We start from the raw sequence: 26,030 nt of genomic DNA on the forward strand, positions 1-26,030 counted from the left end.
TGTACATAATCCAATTTAAAGATAATATAATTAGCACTTCCAGCATTAACAGTCAGTATTTACAATGAATGAGATAGGGTCAATAATCTAAAGAATATTGAAACCTGCATGAAACAAATCAAAACACAAAGATTTACAGTAGGCTCAAAATCCAAGACTTTTTTCCATTTATGGAATGCAATTTAAAAGGCTCTGTCATCTTTATTACTTGTAAGGGTTCCTGAACTTATGATTTTTTAATAGTATTTTAAATATTTTAAATCTTCGGTAATGCCTTCATTATTTGTACATGACAGTAAACATTAATTCCAGTTCTTCTATTGAATTTCTCACTTGCTTGTAAACCAGTCTGAAATCTGATGAAAGGATAACAAAGAAATTTACTATATACTCCTAATTCCATATTCCTGAATATACAACGGTTGGAAGTAGATGATGTCAGTCCATTCCAAGGGTTATGTACACAAAACTTACAAAATGTTCTTCGCTCTTGCATAAAATGTGTACACAGTGTCAGTGAGCAGGGACCTTCAAAGTTTTTACGGGTTGCTGCTGGCATGGACCTTTGTTGATTGAAAATAAAATACCTTTCGCTTTATTGTTCTTGTAGCAGTTTTAGAAGTTAATCATCAAGCCCTGGTGTTTCACCCTGTTGTATTCTGGAGGCTATTCTAATGGCTTCTTCCAGAGACTGCTGCTCTCCAAGCTGAAACAAATGCGTTTTAACATCAAAAATATGTAATATGGATATAAATATTTTAAAAAACAAACAACAACTCCGAAGATCTGACTATAGATTGATACTTAACCACAAATAAGTGTGATCACTATTGTCACATCTCTCCTGGGTAATACATACTGGCAGCTATCTAATCAGCATGACAATTAAGATAGTTTCTGATAGCAGATTAAACTGACTTTCTGTGTATCTACTGAATAAATTTTCTTCAAAGGACTGCTGCATGGTAAACACATTTCATGACACAAAGTAGATGACATTTCAACTTGGCAGCTATAACAAAACTTAAGATAAAGCTTTCAAAATCATGGTGGCTATTGAATTACATTTTAACATCAGTAAAGCAAACAGACATCTTCATTTTTCTCAACTCTTTTGCAGAAGATCAGCTCTTTGGAACATCATATGCCATTCATTTACATAAAAAGTGTATACTTAATGCAGAATCCTGACTATTAAAACAGCAGTCATGATGACACTGTTCAATTTGTTCAATTCTACAGTAGTTTAGAGGAAAAATTATCTTGTAGCTGCAACTACAAGGCCAGAAGCAACAGCAAGCAGCCCTGAATAAAGACAACTTTTGTGAAAGAATGCATGGAATTTTATAGTACGTACACCATGCACATACAGCATATCCAGTGATGGGAACACTGAAGACAATCTCAACCTAACAAAAATGTAAAGCTGGCCATTACCTATTGGCTAAGGAGGAAGAACGTATGAGAGTGTGAAAAGTAAAACCAGATTATCTGACTGATGCATAGACCTAAAGGAACAGTTTGTAGTTTGTAATTACAGTCACATTCTGGAGCCACTGAAGAGCAGCACCGTCACCACCTCTTTAGGACTTCAATTTGGTTATCAGGCTTTATCAGTATTTAGAAGTCAAATTAATTAATTTATTAATATCAAAGTACATAAAGGAAACAATTTTCCATTCACTCTACTCATTTTCAATTCGCTCTATTTGTATTATAATAACAATCTCTTGTGTCTGCTTGAAGAGATGAACACAATGCCTTTCAATCTGAGCTCTGAAGAGAGTATTGTGAATACATACACTTAGATGGCAGCATTAATCCCGATACTCAAATGCTGAAAAATTTTGATCTCATACTGGTTTTAGCAAATACGAACAGTTTGAAGGAACCTGACTCAAGGTGCTGTTACTTCCACATGCAAAGTTTATTTTACTGCCTGGAAATTAAATTTGAGTGCATTTTCTGCATCTCTTTTTCTACTTGAAGTTATTTCCAAGAACCCTCCAAGAACACATATTAAATGGTTTAATACTGATTTCTTTAGAAACTCTTTTTGGCATCTCTTCTCCACATGGTCACACTGAGGTTCTTTTATATTACTGTTACTCAGACCTAGGCCCTATCATGCAAAACCATACTCAAGGCAGTTGCATATACACAGCTCCCTGTGATATTCATAGAGTGTATCACATCCATGAAAATTATTCTCCTCCTAATTGCATAGCATTTCAAGATGTACAGTTCCTGTGATTTTCTATGTTCTGTAGAACAAAATATGTGTTTGTTGTGGTACCCAGACAACAACAGCATCAAACCCAGAAAGTGTTGAGTCCCAGTTACACAGTAAATTTGAATATAAAAGTAGCTTCATTACCTTCCTATGGGACAGGAAAGCTTATTCAAATCACATTCTCACATGACTAGATTCTAGCTCAAGTAAGAAACACTCAAAACCCATTAATGCCATCTTACCTGTACTGCAATTTGTGTTCCATTGGATGTAGCCAACAACGTAACAGGTCTAGTTTCTGTAGCCACTAAATGGTGCCCATGTTGCTGATGTCCCATTTCTGATGGGGCAGTATGAAATGCTGCTAAGTCTTGAGCCACAATAGCAACCTTCACAACCAAAGGAAGAAAATCAACTGGATGACAGAACTGTTACCATTACTGACCTCGTTCTATGTTTATCTTCAAAGTTAGATTCAAACTGTGATTATTCATGAGCATAATTTTATTGTGCAAAAGATAATTTTTTAAGAATGGGTGCCATCACTGTGTTCTTAAAGTTATCTACTAGGTCTCAAAATATTAATATCCTCAGAACTGTAAAGAAGTTCAATAAATGTACCTGTAAGTATTTATACATACAGAGCATAGTGATTAATAAGTACCTTCATTTTCATGTGGTGCAGTTTTAGAACAGTGAAATATATTTTAACTTAAAGATTGAAAATTATATCACTATATTTTTACTAAAAAATTTAGATACTTCATTGGTACATTAAAAACAAAACTGAAAATACATAATTATAGAAATGTTTCCTCTCTGCCAAATAAATTACAGTTCCATAATATTATGTTACAGTTCATACTGGATTCTATTCTTTGCTCTGCTACTTACTATGTGACTTTGTGGAAAATACTTTACATTTCTAGATCTTATATAGTATGTACCAGAATGGTATCTCAGAATTTTTTCTTGGTGCCCAACTATCATTTATACAACGTTCTACCATATGTTGGTGTATAGCACTGGAGTGGAACACATCATACTCTTATGAGGAGAATGCTATGGCTAGGTGTCGAAAACTGCATTACTCAGATAAATCTATGTGAATGACTGTGATGGCTTAACTGCCTATCTTATAAAAGAACATTACACATGTATGCAGAATAGTATCTTACCTGCTGTCCTTCAGTGCCTTCTGCAGTAACCATTGCTACAGAATGTGTTCCTGCAGAAGAAATGACAGCATCGTGGGCAGGGACTGTGATGGTGGTGCCATCTTGTGTTACCATAGTGATAGTATTGCCAATGGCCTGCATATCTGCCTGGGATATGTTGACCTGAAACACAAAATAATTCCTAAAGCAAAACCAGAAGGTTTGATTGCTGCTCAAGCCATACCCAACTCTTAGCTTTTGGCAATATAACATGTTTTTAAGTAAGATTTGAAAAAAAAAAAAAAAAAAAGATGATCTGCATTTGAAACGTAACAGCATTTATTAAACCAACTCTTGCTAGTTCAATTTCTTCATTTGAAACAAACTGTGTAGCAATCCAGAACACAAAGGCAACTTGTTCATAAGTTGCAGAAAAAAAACATTTTAAGCCATGTTCACAAGTAACATACTGTCCAAAAGGCCTAGTAGCCTTTATTTCACTTCCTGACTGGCATGCTCAAGCACTACTTGAGAATCACAGTCACTCTTTGGCCAAGGAGTGGTCTTGGACAAAAAGTCCTCATTGCATTGATCTTACTGATTAGGATCTGATATTCTGTGACACTTACATGTTTACTGCAATAAAATTATGGCTACCAGTAACAAAGACAAAGAATGCATACTTACCCCCAGAGTCTATGACTCCATGTTAGTCAGATCTCATGCCAAGTAACTGCATGATAGATCATCTATGCATGTGTCTTACACAAGGGACAATGTGATTTAATGTAGTATCACCTGACATACTTTTATCTTAATGGAAATACTAAAGAGGCCTATAAGGACTTAGAAATTAAACCACAAATAAACAATTCATAAAAAGTTAATGACATAAATTACTGATGTCTCCAGTATAAATGCATTAGGGCATCAGATAGATGATCTGACATCTGACTTACATGGTAATAAGACATCAGAACTAAAGTCAAGCTGAAGGAGTATTTAAATACATGTGAGAACTCCATGTCAAAGCTTCTACAGGCCTTCATTTTAGAGAGTGAAAGTGCCAGTTCCTTAATATTACTGCAATGTTCAGGGCTGGCAATATAACAGCCTACTTTAATATTTAATTTCCAGTTTCAATTTAGAAGATATTTCTCATATGCTACTGGAATTTCAGCTACCTTTCCAGCTAAGATACCAACTTTTCCCTGTGCATCTTCAATGTATTTCCTTTTCCTCTTGTTTATGGTACAAATGGTAAGAACTGCACACTATCAAATGGCTTGTAAAGCATGCACCTAGACTAAGAAAAAGATTTCCGTGCACCTTTCCAACAAAGCCCAATGTATACGTAGACAACAGTGAAGATATTAATTGAACCATCAGGGAATCTAAAAAATCTCATTAACTAGGCTGTATATATAACAATTGGTAAAATAGCTTGTGCCTACTTTAAAAGTAGTAACAAGGATAGCAAATTACAGCAAAAAAATCCCTAACTTTTTACTAAAACAGCTTCAGCTGGCACATGATTTAATTCAGGTAGAGGCCCAATACTAGGCATATCCTGACCCATCTCCAAAAAAGTTTCTTTCCTTTTAGAAACCCACGTACATACTTATATCAAGAATCCTAACTGATTTTTTGCAAAGAACATGGAGTATAGCAAACACTTGTCTCAATTGTCAATGTATTTTTGTCAGCTCTTTAACACTGTGGTTACTTACGTGTTGGGTCCCATCCTGAGATATTAGTGCTACTTGTTGACCTAATCCTGACTGAGTAACTGTAGCAACCTGTGCAGAAATTACATCTTCCTCTACACCTGTCACATAGGTTATCTCTGAGGCTTTGAGAACATCTTCACCTTGACCTGTTTGATAAAAAGAAGGCAAGAAGGTAGCTTACATACTCAAAATACTGACAGGAAAACAGATTAAGTGCTAGACTGGTTTGAAGGTTTTAAATATTTATTCAAATACTTAAAAGTTTAAATGGAAAGAGGAAAATTAAAGAAGGAAAGATACCAAAGCCAAGTCAGAAAATCTGTTGTTTTGGGAGCACAGGATAGAATCTTTTAGCAATGAGCTTTAACACATACAAATACTACACATGAAGAAAATACACATTTAGTTCATAAGCAAATATTAAATGGTGACAAACATTTCTAATTCATTCATTAAATGTTAACTTCTTCATACAAGACGCTCCATGCAAACAACTGGCAGCTTCTTTTAAGTTATTCTTTAAATATACAGAACAATACAGTGATGCCTTTGTGTGAAGATTTAGTTGTCTTACTAAACATTTAACCTCAGCAAATGAACCTTATCATTCCCTTTAAGAAAAGGAATTAGGTGACAGCAAATCTGCTTGATGTGCATTCAGTGCTGTTTCCCACACACGTAATACAAGAATTTTTCTGACCAAAACAGTTTACACACATATTTCCTATCTCCAGTCAGATCTAAAAATCACAAATTGACAAGTGATATTTGTCCTATCACAATACCTCCTTCAGGATGATCTGTTACAAGTCACAGGATTCAATATTCATGATACCATGAAAAACATATTATAAGGAGTACTGCAGCACATGAGCTCGTTTTCATCTTTACCTCTAGGATAGTTTTGCAGAAACTGCCATTAACCACAGCAAAAACATCACAGTATCAGTGTGTGCACAGACAGACCTTTCCTTTTCTCAAGACAGTGCTTGTACTCCTGCACAAGACTGTCATCAACCATAGTGTTTTATGTACTCTTACAAAAATCTCTAAGAAAAATCCAGAATATTGCAAACCACTCACAGGTCCTTTCAGATTCATAGCTTTCATGTTTATAGTAGGTTTGCTGCCACCATAACTCAAATTTTTCTCTTACCCCCAGGACTGCTATAAATGAGTTTATAATCTAGTCAATTACTTCAATTTCTGGTTACAAGTTGCCTACCACACTAAAAAAGCCCTACAAAGAAGTTAAATAACTTTTATTAAGTACTTCAGATTTTTATCTGTGCTTTCATTTCCTTGGTTATAAAAAAAAAAAAAAACAAAACAAAAAAACCCAGCAAATTATTATTCAGCCCATTTTTATGACAAGAGATTAAAAGACTGAAACTCTAACCTGGAGGTGGCTCAAAGAAAGCCTCTTGTTCTTCTTCAATGGGCTCTGTGTCATTGTGTGCTGTCCGCTTGTGCATAGCAAGTGTAGAAATCTGCTTGTATGTTTTCCCACAGTGATTACAGTTGTATGGTTTGGAATGAGTATGTACAACATGATGTTTGTATAAACTGGAATACTCTGTAAAACGTTTATCACAACCAGGAACTGTACAGACATAGGGCTTCTCCCCTGTATGGGAAAACAAATTGGATAAAGAGAACTTTATCTAGGATGTACAGAAAAAAATTGCCAAAAAACTATATTTAGCAACACACCCTCTCTGGCAACCATACTTCAATTTCAAAAGCGACAGTGAAGCTCAAGCTCAGTTTGTTTTGTTGTGTTTTTTTTTAACCTACTGCCAGTGAAAGCTGGGCCATTTTTGATCCCTATTGTTCCATGGAAAATATCCTCCTGATGAAGACAGAAGCATACAGGCTTGACAGCTGCAATGTCAATTCAGCACTGTATTTAGAATTCTGCTCTTTTATTAATGGATGCCCTGTGCTTTTCCTCAGTAATCAGGTATGTTGATATACTAGCACAGTTACACTTACTTTTAGCCTTTAAGTTCTAAAGAATATATATAGGAAGTATATGTTTAAACAATTATGGTTTCATATAAAAACACCTTAATTTAAAATCAACTAAACAAATGTGCAAATTATATTATAAACTAAAAACATAATCTGAGATACAAAACATACCTCCAAAGCATGTCTGTGCTTCTATAATTATTTCTGCTGACTAACCCTGCCAATCAAGTTGGGCAAGTATTTTCACCTCTGTCTACAAAAATATGGTTTTGACCACAGTTCCAGCAGCAAGGCAGATACAGCTGGGATGAAAGGGTGAGTCACAGTGGTGAGCCAATTCAGGCTCAGGCTTTATTGTTACTTATTTAAGAAACAGTTCACAGGAGAGGCAAGCCCCAGAACCATATTAAGGATTTAGCCCAATGTCCACTGAAGACAAGGCATTACATTTGTTTTAAAGAACTCTGTAACCAAACCAAAATTATTTTGCCTTGACAGTAAGGTGGGAAACCTAACTTCTTAACTATGACTAGCTGAGCATAGAAGAGGCCCCAAAGAAAAGTACAAAGCCTGGTATGGTGAATGTGGCTGTATCCAATTACAGTGCACCAAAACTGTTCACAAGGAGAATGACACAGCCTCTCCCAAGCAGATTCCACTTCAAAGTACAAAATATCACTCATATACCTGTGTGTATTCTCACATGATTCTTATAATTAGTTGCACTGGCAAAAGCTCTCCCACATCCTGGCTCTGTACAGTAATAAGGCCTTTCGCCTGTATGTGTCCTGATGTGAACTTTTCTAATATTAGAAGTTGTGAATGACCTGCCACATCCTTCAAATGGACACTTAAATGGCCTTTCACCTGAAAAAAAAAAAAAGAAGAAAAGATACACATGCAAAAATTGTAAGAGAACAAAAATCCTAGGCTACACTCAGACTGAATGTAGGAATCCAAAGTGACCTAATTCTCTCTCTGATGCCCTCAGACAGAAACACCATGAGCATGCCAATGCAGAGTGTTCTACTGTTTAACCAAAACTGACAACGTTCATGAAACATTATACAATCTTTAAATTAAATTACGAAGCATTTAGATTAATGTATAAAAAAGACTAACTTGCTTGGATTAGCTTCAACATTGTCCATATTCTAACATGTATTTAACACACTCAATTTATACATACATTATCCAAAACAAGTGTATTATATCATTTGTGCATTTGTCAATTGTAATTAATAACACGCAAAAAAAAAACCCTTCATGATTTAGTGTATAACCAAGATACAAACAAATCAGTAATACCTATTGAAAGCACTTAACCTTCCGTGAGAAGAACCAACTTTTTACAGGGAGACAGCCCTGAAGCTCAAGTTTCAAATCCCAAAGCAAAAGCAATCACAAACACAGGTTCTTTTAAAAATGAGTCTATTTGTGTAGTATACATTTAAGAACAATAACTTACATTATTGCACCAAAACTTTTCACCATGAACACTGGATAAGGCCAACCCCTGTCCAATACCCCTGACCCTTCAGATCTATCAAAGCACAGAAGGGGACAACAAAAGGGGTCAAGTCTGGAGAAGCTCCAGCTACTGGTACAACAGTAGCCTGTTGTAATTTCACACTGCATTCCACTCACCATACTGCTTACCAAAGAGAAGAATCTGAGAGCAAGGGAGGGCAGATTACCATTGCAGATACAACAGTAGGTACTTGGAGAGAGAAATGAAAACCAAAGTCCTGGTAGAGAAATTAATACCACGAAACTCCAAAGCAGTTGGCTCCTTGGCAGAGGAAACTATAATTCACTGCTTAGGCATCTGTTTCTGGAAGGTTTTTCAGCTTCCTGCCAAGGCGGTGTGTGTATTAAACTACACTCCTCTGTGTTGTGTTACCATGGCTTCCCTAATCCTTGCTTCAGCACAGGACCTCAAATTATGCCTGAAAGGTCCAGGGTTGCAGAGTCAACCCCACCCAACCACAAACCCTGCATTAGAAACTAAAACAGACTGCTCTCAAAAGAATGCCCACAAGAATGTCATCCAACCGGTTGGTGAAGCCAGCCCTAAGTTTCTAATGTACTTGGTTAGAACTATTTCCAGATGACTAAGGGGAAAAAAAACCACAGCACCCCACTGAAACTATGAGGAATCTCCACACCACCTTTTCTGCTACCAGAACAGTATGTCTGGGGAAATCATGGAAGAACCTGAGGCAAACATATGATGACAGAAAGTGACTGGACTGCCACTGAAAGAGAGGGAAAAACCCCTTTTGCCCCTTTGGGCTAAAACAAGCAGAAAATTAAGGAAGCAGAGAGTGGACAAAGCCCATGCTTGCCTCCATCAGGTACACTGTGGCAGCTTGCACTGCATAAACTACTCCATCCATATGCACAAAGGACATGGTGCAATTTTCTTCTTACTCTTTTGCTGCCTGCAACTACTCGTACATCTATAGAAATACACCCCTGGACTGTGGAAAGTCTATGACTGTATTATTAATATTGTTCACATGGGTAAATGGTTACATAGGGCTGGCTGAAGTTTTCTGTTTCCACTGCTAAATTAGGTTAAAGCAATTAAATGACCACACCTCTTTGGCCATAAAGAAGTAAAGAAAACAATCTAAAGCTAATCAAGTTGTCCATACTTCAGAAATCTTTCAGTTCATAGTTTGTATTTGATGTACTACTTAGCAATGTCAAAAAGTTCTCTTCCAGAAATGAAAACAGGTGACACTTCAGTATCTTCATCCTGATGACTGCTTTAACACCAAGACAGCACTAATCCCAACAGTCTCTTTGAATATGGAAGCCAATGAAAGCAGAATTGTCTCAGTGTAATCTTTTTATATTTTTTACTGCCTTCTTTTATTCTGCCCCCTGCATTGTCCTTTATAATGTGAGAAAAAACTATTAATTTTATTCTTTTTTATTCTCTGAGATTCATGAAGTTCAGGGGAAAAACTTGGCAGTGTTCTAGCAGGTAAGTAGACATACTTAGCAAAATAGGTTAGTAAGGCATAGATTATTCTTCTTAATTTAAGAGGGTTTGGGTTTGTTTTTTGTTTTTTTTTTTTTGAGATCTTAGGTGCAAAGGAGACATTGTGCAAACTTGTTTACTCATGTGTGCATGCATAGAGTTTTGCAGAGTATTGTGTATGCTGTCTAGAATTTGTGTTTTGCCTTTCAAATCAATATTCTTTTTAGATAAAACATAATTTTTATTTGGAAGCTTTAATAACAGTTGGGTTTCTATGATACTTTTGTCCATTTTTATGATGCAAGAAGAGAAGGGCAATTAGGACAACAGCAAGCTCAGAGCTGTGAACCTGCAGGAAGCTGGCATGCAAATTAATCTTAAAGCACCAAAACTTAAGAACACTGATGCCATTTCTGAAAGGAGAGCCATACTCTTGAGGAAAAGTTCCTTGCTCTATTACAGCTGCAAATGAAACTGTAAAGGTGCCAAGGCACTCAGTTACAATATAAGTTATGCACTGCTAGTAGTTAGTGCATTTGCAACAGCAATATGAATGCTTAAGCACTTTTTCCAAGAAAAGCATGCTGGATTTGCAGTAAATGCTTACCATGTTGAAACACTGTTGAGCTCACTAGGCTTCGGAAAGAGAATCTACACAGGCTAATTTTGTAAGTATAAAGTCACAGAACGCTCAAAGAGGAAAAAAACCCTCCATCTAAGTGTACTAACAAAACAACCAAGAGGAAAAAGAAACAAAAACCAACCAAACAAAAAGTGACAGTAGTACCTGTGTGGGTCCGAATATGTTTCTGCAGGTCCCCTGAAGTCTTGAATGACTTGGTGCAATTTTCCTCTGTGCACCTATAAGGCTTTTCACCGGTGTGTGTTCGGACATGACTTTTTAACCCATACCCTGAGGATCGGAAAGGATGTTTTAATAGCATAAACATTAAATTAGGATACTCTTAAACCATCACAAGCTGTGCTTGCTGTTCCAGTCACAAAGCTGATGAACAGAATTTGCTCTTTCTCTCTTCATTCTATCATACAGAGCAGGAGAACGCTAGATACAGTTTAGAAGTTCTTTCATTCTTCACTTATGAAGAAAGTACACTTCCATAGTGCTTCTCTTTCCCTTTCAAAAGGACAAACTGTAAGGATTTGTGGACAAATATTTATTCTGTCTTCTGGAAGCCATATGCTCTGTGTACCATCTGTGTTTTGTCTCTTGCCACTGCTGGCATCAAAATGACATTTAATTGTTTGCTGATGAAAAATCAGTACTATTAATGAAGTCTGCAGTAAAAACTCTACTGCTATTAAGGCTCTAAACTCTAATTATTTTAAACCATATTTTTAACCTTATTACATATATAGGTGCCAACTGATAGTGTTACGGACACTCATGCTCTTCAAGCATGCTATGCTATGGTTCTCCCAATAAAGTTCTTCATTTAGCAGTTTAAAAGAGGCAGTCTTAAAAGCCTACTTTATACAGACTACAGAGACAAACACTATCAAGCAGTAGGAGTTAGTCTACAAAAGATTACCTGTTGCAAAGGCTTTACCACATCCAGGATGTTCACACTGATACGGTCTGTCTCCTGTGTGTGACCTTTCATGCACCTGTGAAGACATCCCATACACTGACTTAATGAAATGTTGTATCTGATTACTTCAACACAGAAACAGTTCATTCTCGAACACAACATATTTTACTTTTCTTTCTAAGAATCACATGCCTTCTAGTGTCTTTTTAAATCAGTGATTTTAAAAAATGAAACATGGTAACAGTGTTTTCCCTAAAACTAAAGATGTTTCTTTCCAAGGTCTAACCTGACCCTTTCAGTCAGTTCTGGGGAAAAAAAATAAAATCTGTAAATACACAACTTTATGCAACTATATAAAAGACAATGTGCAAATATGCCTCAGAGCCTCTGTGTGATTTTTTTACTCCACTAAGTGCTTCAAAATGATCCTCTTACATTGCATGCAACCTCTACGGCAAGAACACCACTTTAACACATGATCCATAGAGTCAATTACTCACTGACTCCAAAGTCAGAGACAAGACAGCACTGCAGGAAGTTTACCTCATCGACAAGTGATTATCTGAGCCTAAGCTGGAATGTGAACATCTCTACACCCTTACTGTTTCACTAATTCTTTTGCTCAGTTTGAAAACGGAAGAGAATTAAGGAGCTGCTACCTGTAAAGCAAAGATGTTTCAGGCCTAACATGATGCCACACCTGCATCCATCCAGAACACTAAGCAAAATAAAATGAGCACCTGGGACAAACAATTATTGTAAAATCAATATAATAAACACCTGACAAAAAGCACCACTGCTCTCTGTTAATTTTCTGTTACTTTTAACCGCATAATCTGTCCAAAAAATCATGCCTGCAAAGTAACAATGGTCATTTAACATGTCATCACCTTAAGATGGTGAGCTGTTGTGTACAGTTTTCCACAGCCATCATAATCACAGCGAAAGGCTTTCTCTCCACTCTGCTGAGATTTTGCAGTCATTCTTGTTCCATGTCCTTGCAAGACAATCTAAAGGGTAAAAAAAAAAACACCCAAACTAAAACAACGACAGAAAACCACAACATTAAAAAACCCCACCACAGTGGATCAGAAAAGTCACACACTTCATTTTGTTATTGAGCCAGAGCTGACTCCAACAGGTTTCTTTTTTTAGTATGTCATGTACTTCTTAGTCTTCAATAAATAAACTAAATACTAAAAAGCCTAAGTTCTGATGAAAGGGAAACTGTAAAACATATTTATTTCCAGCTAGTGGTATGAGAACAAAATTAGTAGACAGAACAGGCTTAGATTACATGTAAAGCACTGGATCTATTCCTAACAGAGATGTGCCACAAATCAAACCACCTTCAGAGATAAGTTCATGCAAAGGCCAAACAGTAATTAAATGCACTTATAATGAGCACTTCTTGAAAATGATGGAAAGTGTTTTGTACTTCGTCAGTGATGCGTGTGTTTTGATCAAACTAATTGGAACAATTTAAGATAGGTTCTACTCTCCTTTCTGGCACAGCACAATAGGAAAATACACAGAATAGCTTTGTGATGCAACTTAACCCCCTTTGAAAGAATTCTTCATACACTAATACGCAAGAAACAGTCATACAGATTGAAGAAAGAAGCATAAGCCCAGGTGTAAACATTTTGATACAACTGTATGCAAAGTAATCAAAACTATTTTAAGCTTCTTTTGAACCACCTCTCTTTTTTTGTGGGTTTAATTCTACTCTGAATTGTGAAAAGAATATTTCACAGAATGCATGAGGTGGGCAGACACCCGTAGTCCTCATTTAGACAGATCATATATTTGACTGAGAACAGCTTTCCTATGGATTCTTCAGGGAGGATGTCCCCTGTTACCTTCAGGCTGTTCTTAAGACTAGAAATGCAGTTGAATGTGAAATTTGAATTTTTGAATCAACTGAAATGTACAATTTCACCATGTCAGAAGAGCTTTCCTGGAACTGTGGAGAAAAAACTTACCTCATTACCCATTACCAATACTATTGTTTAAGCTGTGATATCGTGAATCACCTAAGTCACAGTATCACAGAGGTTGGAAGAGACCTCAAGTCACTTTAATACGTTAAGGATCACAAAGATGATGCTTCGTTGAGCACACACACTTAAGCATTGATTTGCTTTTTCCATCAGTAACCCTGCAAGTATTTCTTTGTTGTTTCAGCATATAAAAATATGTATAGTTGCTAAGATCTACTATAAAGCTAAAGCACAACAAAGTTTAAAATCAATTTAAACCAGTTCTACAATTAAAGTGCTAATATCTGTAAGGAAATAATCAGACTCAAATTCACTAATGTTAAGACTTATGCAAAGGGAGGGGAGAAATAAAACAAATGGAATACTTGGAAAGGAAAAAAAACAGTTGAACAATATGTGCATTTGTTTGTTCAGACACCTTCTGCAGAATTACGTATTCCTGCACAATAATCCTCAAGTCACACCAACTAATGTATTAAGCATTCAGTTAGTGTTATCATCCAACAAGGACAGATATAGCATTAAAATTACTGTTTTTAAAAGATAATACATTCTAAGGAAATTAAAAAAAATTCAGGTATTAGGAGGCACAAAATCAGAAGAGCATAGCAAATAAAGTACCTTTATAACATAATGTGAAACTTGTTAAGAGGAATTGTGTATTCCAAAGTACTTTTAGCTGGGCAAAATTTAAAAATAAAGAAAAGCCCACTCCAATTTTAAAAGAAATGACAAATGCATCCCCAACAACAAAGGTAACAGAGATCTCAGGTATTTATTTTTTTAAACTTACAAACTTCAGTCATTTTGCTGTTATTATGAACAGATGGGGATGACAGGTTTGAAAGTAAATAGTGTGTGGTATCCCTTTGGGCACACGTAGTCTTTTGTTTTCACATGTAAAAATCACAAAGAGGTTTTATGGTTTTTTCCTTGGTGAAAAACCTAACCACATACAAGTTTGAATGACTACTTAGCAGCATGGTGTCTGTTCTGTTCTGATGTTATGTATGGACTTACAAACTTATAAATATACATTTATTTAATAACAAATCTAAACATGATACTATTTTATCCCAAATAAAATATTATTTCAAAATGAGTTACAAGTAAGTACCTACTTAAATCAAAGTATAAAGATGATTAAGATTTTCATATATAATTGATAGCTTTGGGACCCTTCAGTTGGCCAACTAAAGTCACCTCACAGGGCTCAGAATTTGAGACTAATCCTCAATACCTTTGGAAATATCAGATCATTTTTTTGTTTGCAACTTATAATGCTCCATAAGACTAGCACATTTCCATATGGCATATGTATCACCACAAATGTATAAGATAAAACAACTGCCAGATTTCCCTCTTTTTGAGGCTTAGGTTGAAATCCACATCTAAGTGGATAATGGCTACAGGTCGTTTTGCTTAACAGGATTTTACCTTCAGAGAAAATCAACTAAGATCTTATCTTACTCTTCCCTGAATTTTGCATTTTGTTGAAATTGTTTCCCTGTTCCAGCCTACAAGCGTGCAAAACCTCTACACTTCTTCTTTATTTCATTTAAAGGAATATAGTCCAGTACCATAAATAATGCATATATTACCTGTTTTGTCTTTTCACAGTCATGCACAGAGGCAATGGTGGAGTATCTGCAGCTTTAAAAATTGGAGGGCCCAGATTTTAAAAAAACTTAAGAATGGAGTATTTTGAAGTAACTGTCAGAGGTAGGCCTATAGAAGAGCTTCAGAAATGCCTGCCCTCTTACTGGTGAAATTCTCAGGTCAGCTTTTAAATGAAACTTAGATATCCAACATAACTTTTAATTACATCAGAAAACATTAAATACTAGGTGATCTTTTTTAAATCACTTGAAAAGATCTTGTACCAAGTGCGAAATAAGACCTAGCTGTATAGGTTTGAGTTCTAAACTCCTGAAGGGTAGGAACAGACCCTAGTTCATGGCTACACAAGACCACATATGAAGAGAAGACAGAAGAAAGAGATATATTTAATTATCTTGGGCTACATACCTGCATTTTTTTATCTTGTTCATTTTCACCTATCATTGCTGTGCCACTAACACTGTCGTTTCCATCAATAGACACCTGAAAAGCAACGTTGAAATGGGAAAAACATTTGCAGATTAGTTGCATCCATCTGAAAACCAGAGGGTTACAGACAGTTTTTGAGGCTCCTAATTTCATAGCACTCTAGCTCCCTCTTGAAACACGGTTAGCCTACAGTTCATTAGCCAACATGAAAATCACCACGTGTAGCACCTCCATTATGGTATAGATAAAGTGAGCATCACAAAGTTGTCATAAAACAAGGTGGAAAAGACTTCAAGAACCACATACGTTAAATTAATAAACTGACAAAAATATTAAAATAAACTAATAAATATAACAATACTGAGTTCTGATGGGAAAAAATAAACCCAAGCATTTACATCTTTTATAATAGGGATATAGCTCTCAGTCCCTGTGAAGCAGAATTTACTTATTTCAAACACCACAACTCCTTTGGCATCAAAATATCTAAGACATGTTACATCTCAATTCAAACTGTGAAATTACAACAGCTAAGCAAAGACTTCTGTATTGCTCCATAGGCTGGCTTGTGAAGACAGTCTAGAGGAACAGAAAGGAATTGATGCTTTCCAAGGAGCTCATAAAAATATATGAAAGGCTTAGATGTTACTCTGAAATTTTTATTTAAATAAAAATACAATTGCCTAGTTAAAAAACAAAACTAACTCTCTTATGTATATCAACTCAAAGAACAGCATCTTATTAATCACTGTAGAAAAAAAATAAAGTATACTTTATGTAGTCTCCTATTCTTAATTGTCTCTGTATTGAGCATAGGCATTTACAATACTCTCCACATCCTCCACACTCAAGGCTGAAACTGATGCAGCTGCCATCTAGTCTAAGTGATTTTTCTCCTCTAAAATAGTTTCACAGGAATCTTAACTCAGCTGGTATGCTTCTTCCCTTTTACTACAGAGGTCATAGTAGGCTTCTGAGAATGTTAAATGGTTCTGTAAAGTAGCTTGCTCAAAGCATGAGCTACCAACACTTCACTTGAAAACTGAAGATGAACTTGTCCCACAAGAAGTTTTCAGACTATACTATCTTTCTAAATTAGACAGTCATGAGCAATATACTTTTGGCAACTTTGAGCTGAAACAGTGAAGAGGAAAGTGTGCAAGCAGAGGCAAGCTTACAGAGAGACTGCAAGCAGGTAATTATTAGGTGGTTTTTTGTTTGTTTTTAAGGAAACAATAGCCATTCTGAGACCTTCTGCTGCAGAATTTTTGAAGGGAGAGAGAACTTCCACAGAAAGACTTGAATCACTCTGTCTTGAACTTCCTGTTGGCAGTGGAAAAAGGAACAGCTGGAAAGTTCATCAGTGCCACTGGAAACAAATGATCCAAACAGAACGTACACACGTACACAAATTTCAGGGACTGTACTTTTCCAGCAGCTAGGATGTTGCAGGAAATCAGCTTATGGAAGAAAAGTATGTGTTGTAATCCCTTCACAATTCCATTACAGATCATCTGACTTTATGTTCATTGAGAGCAATTGTATCTTTTTCCCTTGGTTGCTTTGGGAAGAAGGCAGCACTGACTTAACGCAGAATTAAAAGGAATCTAGTTAAGTCTTTGCATGTGCTCTGCAAGATGTGGAATAGGAGTATACCTAAAGGAGAAGAACAGAACAATGAAAAGTGTATATGTTCTACCACTATGAGTGAGCTCCTCTGCAGTCTTCTTGGATCTCTTTGTATGAACTCTCTTACAGAGTTTCTACACTTATCTTGTGCAGCCTACTATCTTTGGCATTTTCGCCTGTTACATAGGTTGGGGAGCACAAAAACTCCCACCATTCTCCAACTCTGCCTCCAAAATGTTCTTCACCCTTTTAAGTTTTGAAGAGAAAACCTACAAAGTTAACAAAAAAAGGGAAGACAGACAATTTTAAATCTCTCTTTTTTTGCAGTAGTGTAAAAATTCTCTGAGTATTCCAAGAAAGATCTTTGCATTCTTCTTGAAAGACTGTGTTAGATTCTAAAGAAAGATTTAGTCTGCCTTCAAAATGAAGAACATTCAAGAACACCTATGCTGAGTCAAACTAAAGGTCAATCTAGTTTCGTTCCCAACAGCACACAGTAGCAGATGCTACAAAAGACTAAAGGAACAGGCCAAGCATACGGTGGTGTACTCAGAAATATTCTCCCAACTTCCAAGCAATTCGTGGCTTAGGAACTTCCTGACCTAAGTCACATGTTGCTACCCAATAGTCCTGGATACATTTTTCTTCTATGAATTCATTTAATTACTCTTTGAAACCAGGGAATTATTAGCATCCACAATATCCTACAAGCAGCTTAACTTTGTGCTGTTTGAAGATGTATTCTTCTTTTGTTTTTCTTGAACCTGTCACCTGAGATTTTAATCTGTTGTGTTCCAGTTTTTACACTGGTAAAGACAATTACAAGTCACTACTCTTCTTTGTGCCAGTTAAACTTTTACAAAGTTCTATCATATACTTACCTCCTGTACTTCATGTTTGGTCAGCATTACTGCCCCCTCCTGTACCTTTTTCAATGTTTCTATACCAGCTGCTACGAAAACTATACATGGACATGTACATGGACATGGAATAGAATCACAAACCCACGTTTCTCATTTTAAGGGAAAGGGTTGTAATGATGGAGCTATTATGTGCTTTTGTATGTACAACAGATGCAATAGCTGGATCTTCCAGTACTTTTCAGAATAAGATCATAAAAGCTTAAAGAAAACAAATAGACTATTTTCCTAGACACACACAAATACACTACAGAACACAAATCCACATTATAGGTTAAAAAAAATGCATGTTGAGATAAATAGGACAAAAAAAAAAGTATTTGTATTTCTGCTACTTCTTCTTTTTTAAAACAGAAACTTTTAACAAATTATGATTAATATAGCTCCCTGTTAAGAAGGATGAAGTTATGATTGATGTAAACCTAAATTAAATAGTAACTAGGGAACCTGAAAAAGCTTGTCACTACACCTCAGCTAACCTTGAATTACCTTTTAGTTTATGAATTGTTAAGACATAGACAAGTACAACACAATCTGACTGGATCTATTATGATCTCTCAATTACAGCACACAGAAGCGTAATAGAAAGAGTAGCGTGTAAACCATCTAATTACCCTAACTGGCATTCTCCTTAAACCTGACAACTCTCAATGACACTACAGGACAAATTTTAAAATTTATTCTACTCCTCTTCCCAAGCAATACAAGCACTGCTAAACTATAGTCACAGACATTACATCACCCGTTATTACACTTACATCATGCTTTACAGAAGTCCAGAGAAGTGGACAACACAGATTTTTAACATCACTCTACATTTTGCGATTGAAAATGCAAACAGAAGTTTCTTCCAAGCTGTCTAATTGTCTGTCAAGTATCTTGTGATGCTACATTAAAACATTTTGGATAGATAAAATGTCTTTTGGTATACCTTGGCTGCATATTGCTCCAAAGCACTGATGGTATCTGGGTCAATGGCAGCATCTCCGGTATGAAGACCTGCCACTGTGCCATCAGCTTGAATGGCTAAAATGGTATCTGACTGTGGCATCTGCACTGTGTGATGAATGTAGGCAGTAGTTCCATCCTCCAGCTGGACTGCTTGTAATGCACTCTGGTCATAACTGTCTGAGAAATAATATTACAGAATGTTATGAAAGAAAAGGAATATCTGCATATTGGAATGTCTGCATATTACATGAGAAACTACTGCCATTTAGGAAACATCTACTGAAGTCATATATGTGTGGAATGTATGAGAAATATAACCACTTGTATATGAAAAATAGAAATACTTAAAATATTACTAAGAATAGCAGTGATGTTTTTTCATTTAAGACAATGCCTCCCATAGCTTTACTTCTGCACACTGACAAAAGCGTGAAACCAATTTTACATTGGTATAGCTTTATTTATGAAGTTCTGTTGAACTCTGACATAATAAATCATACTTCAAAAAAAAAAATTACCTTTTGAGGTGTGATGAATAAATGCTGTAGTTCCATCTTCCAGTTGAACTGCTTGTCCATCTTCCAGACGCAAGCCGTCCCCTGTTCAGAAGAATTACAACACTTCAACAATAGTTTGAAAAGTCCATCGGTTGGAAAGATTAAATACTAAATACCTATGATCACAAAATACCTAGGATTTCAATATACCCAGGATATCCTCACAACTGTTTCCACTGAAATAAGAAATCAAGCTATTATGACCTTTAATTACTATCAATATTTATCAGTAATAAATTATTTTAGAATACATTTCTCGTATTATTACACTTACTGCTTTTAGGCATGGGTACATGTTGAACGTAAGCAGCAGAACCATCTTCTAATTGAATCACCTGGCCATCCATTAATTTACCATCTGAAACCCACAATAAAAATTCTTAAAAACCAGTCTGTATCACACATTGTAGTTTAAACACACAGTTGCTACTTTCCAGACTGAAATATCAATAAAACTAGCACTGAAAAATAAGGTTTGGCAAAAGGTAAGCAAAGTATGACTACACAGAGGTTTTAAAATTCTGGGATTAAAAAAATAAATGGAAAAGGCCTGATGTCCTATCCAGTAGGCAGAATGTTGGTATTTGGGTTTGAAGTGTAAACTGCCCTTTTGTTTTGATTTACGTTCTGCATTTGATACTTGCATCTTATTAGTAGCAGAAATAAATATTTATTTTATAGTGTTACTGTAATACCTATAATTGTCAGCTGGGATTGGAACTTTCTAAGCATTGTATAGATCTTGCCTGACTTTCCAATCCAAAGACAGGCTTATAAATGGGAATACAATTTCAGTGCAATCATCATCTTGTCATTTACCTACCTTTAGAGTTGTGCTGTATGTAAGCAGTGGAGCCATCAGCAAGGGTAACTGCTTGCAAACTTACACCTTCCATGTTTTCTAAGTTGTCACCATCTAGCAAGGATAAAAGTTCATATTCACTATTACTAGCATCAAACCCTGAAGATCACAACTTAGCCACCTCCATAAATGATTATGTCCTCTTAAAGCACAATGATTTCAGAAAGAGAAGTAGAGAATAGTTCGTTCTGCTTTTTGAACCTTGAATGTATACAAGGGTGAGGGTTTTAGGCAAAATATTAATTAGTTTAACACATACTTCAACATAAACCGATGCTGCAAATCATAAAACAGTAAAACTATATAGTGAGAATAAAGTCAAGTTGTGTATTTCCTATTGGGCACATTTACACTGCTATTATATTAATAAAGAGATAATCTCCTTTCAGAATTAATGAGCTTAATCTTAGTTAACTAATTTCCATTTGATTTTTCATTTTGAAACTCACATAGTTTATTCTGACTTTTTCTGAATTTCAAGCAGAAAAGACACAATAATGTAGAGATGTTTTAACCTGAAAGTTTACCTTGCACAGCTACAGCTTCTGTTAGACAGAGAGTCACATGCTGGGCCTCCATTCCTCCGCCAGAAAATTCCGTCATTCCCTGAGAATCTCGATTTATCTGAGCTAGTAACATTGTCTACCTAGAAAGAAAGTATTCACAAAACACAGGAAATTTAAATAAAGAACTAGCTTAATTAGATTTTTATATAGCTGCTACAAATGTTTTATCTTCTGCATAAAGAAGATGCAATAACTGCATTAACCTGAAAAACACTTTAGAGGAAAAAAAAAATCATTTGAAATAGGTAAATGTTACTACCTCAATTAAATTGAGCTGTTAAGAATTTCAGGTAGCAGTCACTGAATTGAAGTGTATCAATCACATTTAGATTTCAGTTAAATATGAATTATTCAACCAATATAAAGAATAATGGTGCTAATGATGGTGCAAGTAATGACATCTTTTTATCCCCAGATTAAAACAACGATGACAGTTCATGCATGGTCAGCCATGACAACAGCATAAAATATATAAATGAAACATCCCTCTGGTACCAGTAAGCGGTTTAGGCTCACTCACTGGGAATTACACACTTCATCAGTAAGTCTGACTGAATGATCAAGCTACTTGCCTAAACCTTCCTGTAAGTTGAATATTAAAAACACCACAAAAAAACACCCACAAAACCCACCAAACCAACAATCCCTCCTTGAAAATAATGAAGTATGATAAAATGTATTAACAAGACAACATGATAGTCATTAGTGAGTGACAGTCACAACTCTGCATGTATCTCATAGAACCAGATACAGCCATCCCTTTTGATACTGATTTTTTTACCTGGACATGCTTTAATATGAGAGATCAAGAAGTCTACTAGATCTACTAATTTTCAGCAGGAAAAGAGCCAGTGTAGAGAAGCCGTCCAGGATGAATTGCATTTATACTAGAAGTTTCTGAAGAAAATGAAGTAGCTACATTTGTTCAGATGCTGTAATCCAAGTGACGAGCAACTGTATGAGGACGTAAGAGATCCTCAGTTCAACTTCTTCCTCTGCCATCCTGTTAAGTCACTTTGGACTGACAGCTTGCAGCAAGTTAAATTAAGTAATTATGGTATGAGATGCTAGTGGTACACAGAGGGGTTTGTGTTCTTAACTGCTAGCAATGTGTATTGTCTGCATTTTGCATTCATTCATTTTTCAGGACACCATATAGAAGCAGGCCATAAAGTAGCCAGCCTACTTCACACACTGGAGAAGAAAGGCTACACAACCACTGGTTTTGACTAGAGCTATAATCTGAAAGAATTCCAGCAGGCTTCTCAAAGGCCACACAACTCAAGTCTACTTTTGAGTATTCACTCTCTTAAAATGTCTTTTAAGAAATCCCTAGCATCTTTAATATACTACCTGCCTTTAAAATAGAAAAACACCCTTCCTCCAGAGCTTATGCCTCTTCTCTCAACTTTGCGGAAGCTATTCAATACAGACACCGCTAAGTAATGAAACAGAGCAGAACCAACTGCTTAAAGGGTCAATGGCTATTTTTGAAGAAAAAGAAATCAAACGTAAGATAAATTCAAACCCCAAAAGACCAAAGGTATTTGTTTAATAATCAAGAGTGAACTGCTACACACAGCAGAACAAAACTCACTGGTTTCCTCTATTCCAGATGATTTGGACGATCATATGCTACAACTCCCACAGACTGTGTTGCTGTTTTCTCCCTTCCAACTCCTTCAAAATTATCCCTTCCAATATATCCTCTTCTCAATCCTCTGTCATTCCATTAGCTTATCCCCTCTTTGAAATACCAATTTCCTTCCTCCCTACAATAGTACCAAATTTCTAGCACATTCTTTTTTCCCAAATACAATCCCAACCTTCTTGTTAAACTGATCTGAAATAGTCTCACATCCACATTAACTCCTGCAACTAGCCAAGTCTTATCTTACTCTGGACTGCTCTATGTGACCATGATGCTGCTATCACCCTTCATGTCTCCTTCTCTCAAGACAGCTTGTGTTCAGACCCATCTTTGAAGTACATCAGTTGTAGCACTAGGACGCTCCCAAACAGCAGAACTCCAGCTTTCACTCACTCTTTGGTGATGCAGCAATTTTGCTGTTAATCTTTGTGCAGGCAAAAGCGGATGTGCTGCTCACTTGCCGCCTCTGCTTCACCAGAGGAGAAAACAGGCTAAAACCATCAGGGCTACCATCTCTGAGGAACAAAATGGGGAAAGAACTAAAGACAAAGCTGGCCTGCATTGCAAAATTAGTCAGGCTATCACAGAGATATTGCTGCTACAGTGTTTCTGGATTGCTTATTATTTTTTGGGTTTGGTGAATCTGGGTAATTTGTTTGTGGGTTTTGTATATTGTTTTTGTTTGTTTCAACTTTTCAGTTTCTGTTGTTGCCTTTTAGGTGGGTTTATTTTTCTCAGTATGAATGGTCAAACACACACATTGTCAAGAACAGTTACGGACCCTCTACCCTTTCAGACATTCAGAATTCTACTTGGTACAGCCCTGGGCAACCTGGTCTAACAAGGCTAGACAGGATGAACTCTAGAGGTTCCCTCCAATTTGAACTGCTTTGTGATATCCAGCAATTTATTTAAAACAGTATCATCATACTGTTGGCCTATCATCCACCCTGCAAATCTAGCCTCCGATTGTACTTTCATTAGCTTTGAGCTTTTTTTGAGACTGGTTTGTTTTCATCAAACTTCCCTTACCTCAAATTTAATCACTCTCTTCCCTCCTTTTTTTGCTGTCTTATATGCTGTTTTCTCCTTTTTTCCCCAGCAAGAGTGTCTTTCTTCTTCTAATCCAAATCTCACCATCTTCTTTCCCTAATATACCTCATTACTTTTATTTCTGTGCATTTGCATCTCTAAGATTTTTCTTTAAACCTCTTGTCTGCAAGAACCTGGGAGAAAAATTTCCTTTACCCACTTCAAATATTGCACCTCATTAATTAAAAATGGATGCTTCCAGGTGCTTTTCAGGAAAATAAATGAACCCTGGGGTGCAGCCTGCATGGCTGCTCACCAGAACCGATGCGCCTGTGTTCTGCTTAATCTCAAGAGCTGTCCTACAGAAGAGACAAGTACAGGCTTAGTCTTGAGATACTCACTGAAGTGAAAACTTGAGACTTGACTTAGTGAACTCTTGCAAATCTTCACATATCATACACAAGCTGCAATTTCCAAAGGCACGTTAATGATGGTATTAGGAAAGGCTTTCACAAGGACAGTAATTCATATTGCATTCCTTAAATGATTAGTCACAAAAACACTCCTATGGCATTCATGTAGAGAAAGTACTACCATTCTTTAAGATGATTAAAGTACTTCCTACAAGAAATAACAGCCCAAGACAAAAAGATCAGACTGAAAAATCTCTGAAAAGTGTCTGATAGATGGAAGGAACAGTCAGTTGTAAGAAATGATGCTGAAATAAGCCTCACACTGCTAGTTACAAAGAAAAAGCAGTGAGTTAATGATGCACACTGCTGGCTTCACTATGCTTTTTGACAAAAGCTGCACCAGTAACATAACCCCCCAGTATAACACTGGCAGATAAAATATGCCATCCAGCAGTGTACATAGTGTAGGTTTTTATTAAAAGAAAACTAAATCACCATGCTCAAATTCTCCAAAAGGAAAAACCCTTGAACTCAAGGATGCTTTAAATTCTGAACACTCAGAAACCAGAAGAATGTGGAGTGGAGGGCAGGAGAGAGCCTGGTTAAAAACAGAGGATTTTTCCTTAAGACTTCATCACATTGCCAATCTAGAGAGCATCTCTTCTATTTCCATCTCCTGTATTTTCCCCTCCACTAATACGCAAACAAATACAATCTTTTGGGTGCTGTCACTTTTTTTGGAGAAAGATGTGATGTTAAAAGAGGTTTTCTGTAAACCCAATCTAGCAACTGGAAATGGGAGTCTCTCCTGTAAACTAGTAATTAAAGAACTAAGAAACAGCAGGTGGGATTTAGGCAGATGAAAAGCCCTGATAGAGGACATGCTGCCATGAAACAGAAAGTGGGTTCAGGGCACTTGGAATTCCATCAGCTGAGAGAACAATATGAGAAGACTCCATGTAGTGGAGAATATAGCATGTAACTGCCGAAAAAGAGTAAGTATTTGCCATTTAAGGAATGACTATATTGCTGTATTGCTGGACAGAAGGAAAAAAACAGGCAGTACAGTAGCAGAAGCTCCTTAGAGGAAAAAAAAAATGTTTAGAGGATGATTAGCAGGAAATGGAATAAAGTTTGTAACAGCAGCTGTGGAAGAAAACCTAAGATTTATAAACTGCAATTCAGAATGTGCAGGAATAATGAACTGGGAAAGACGGGAAAAAAAGCTACTTCAGACATTCTGCAACTGTTCATCCTTCCTGTGCAGACATTACTGAGAAATTTGAAATAACAGCCATTTACTTCATTTGTATAGAAGTACCACTTTTATTTGGAATATACTTCTAAATAATATACAAAACCATTGTTATTTTATAGAATTCACAAAATTAACAAATTAAAAAAAATGAGGAATGTAAAATGACATGTGACACCATGATACTGAAACTTTAATTAAGCAATTTTGGAAACTCATTCCCATATTTGCCAAAGCTGGATCTCAGAATCTGTTCCGAGTATGCCAGCACAGTAACAAAACTGAAGTTTTTCTGAATTACATACTGGCTGCATTAGGGTCCTTAACAATGCATGATTGCAAATATCAGTAGTTTCCCAAAACAAACATTTCTGCAAAATCAAAAATAGCAGCGACATTTAACATTGACTAAATAACACATTTCAACTGATAATTAACACGCATGACAGCCTTCTGCAGCTCAGTGCAAAAAAATACATAGACTGAAAAACTGACAAGTCCAAAGA

At 36.2% G+C, this 26,030-nt stretch overlaps 1 protein-coding gene across 1 annotated transcript in view; it reads right to left on the reverse strand.

The window, feature by feature from the left end:
- The window catches only part of ZNF143 (zinc finger protein 143), a 32,383-nt gene continuing 6,353 nt past the window's right edge, over positions 1–26,030 (reverse strand). The window contains exons 2-16 of the mRNA XM_054390338.1: positions 21,135–21,253; positions 20,569–20,661; positions 20,020–20,103; positions 19,707–19,787; positions 19,169–19,365; positions 15,668–15,742; positions 12,527–12,646; positions 11,637–11,712; positions 10,874–10,999; positions 7,782–7,961; positions 6,520–6,747; positions 5,121–5,266; positions 3,412–3,573; positions 2,476–2,622; positions 1–706 (exon numbers count right to left, since the gene is read on the reverse strand). Of these exons, the coding sequence (XP_054246313.1) occupies positions 623–706; positions 2,476–2,622; positions 3,412–3,573; positions 5,121–5,266; positions 6,520–6,747; positions 7,782–7,961; positions 10,874–10,999; positions 11,637–11,712; positions 12,527–12,646; positions 15,668–15,742; positions 19,169–19,365; positions 19,707–19,787; positions 20,020–20,103; positions 20,569–20,661; positions 21,135–21,246 (1,911 nt within the window). The 5' untranslated portion in view covers positions 21,247–21,253 and the 3' untranslated portion in view covers positions 1–622. The remainder of the gene's footprint in view (positions 707–2,475; positions 2,623–3,411; positions 3,574–5,120; positions 5,267–6,519; positions 6,748–7,781; positions 7,962–10,873; positions 11,000–11,636; positions 11,713–12,526; positions 12,647–15,667; positions 15,743–19,168; positions 19,366–19,706; positions 19,788–20,019; positions 20,104–20,568; positions 20,662–21,134; positions 21,254–26,030) is intronic.

Source organism: Indicator indicator, chromosome 21 (assembly GCF_027791375.1).
Source record: "Indicator indicator isolate 239-I01 chromosome 21, UM_Iind_1.1, whole genome shotgun sequence".
Lineage (NCBI taxonomy): Eukaryota > Metazoa > Chordata > Aves > Piciformes > Indicatoridae > Indicator > Indicator indicator.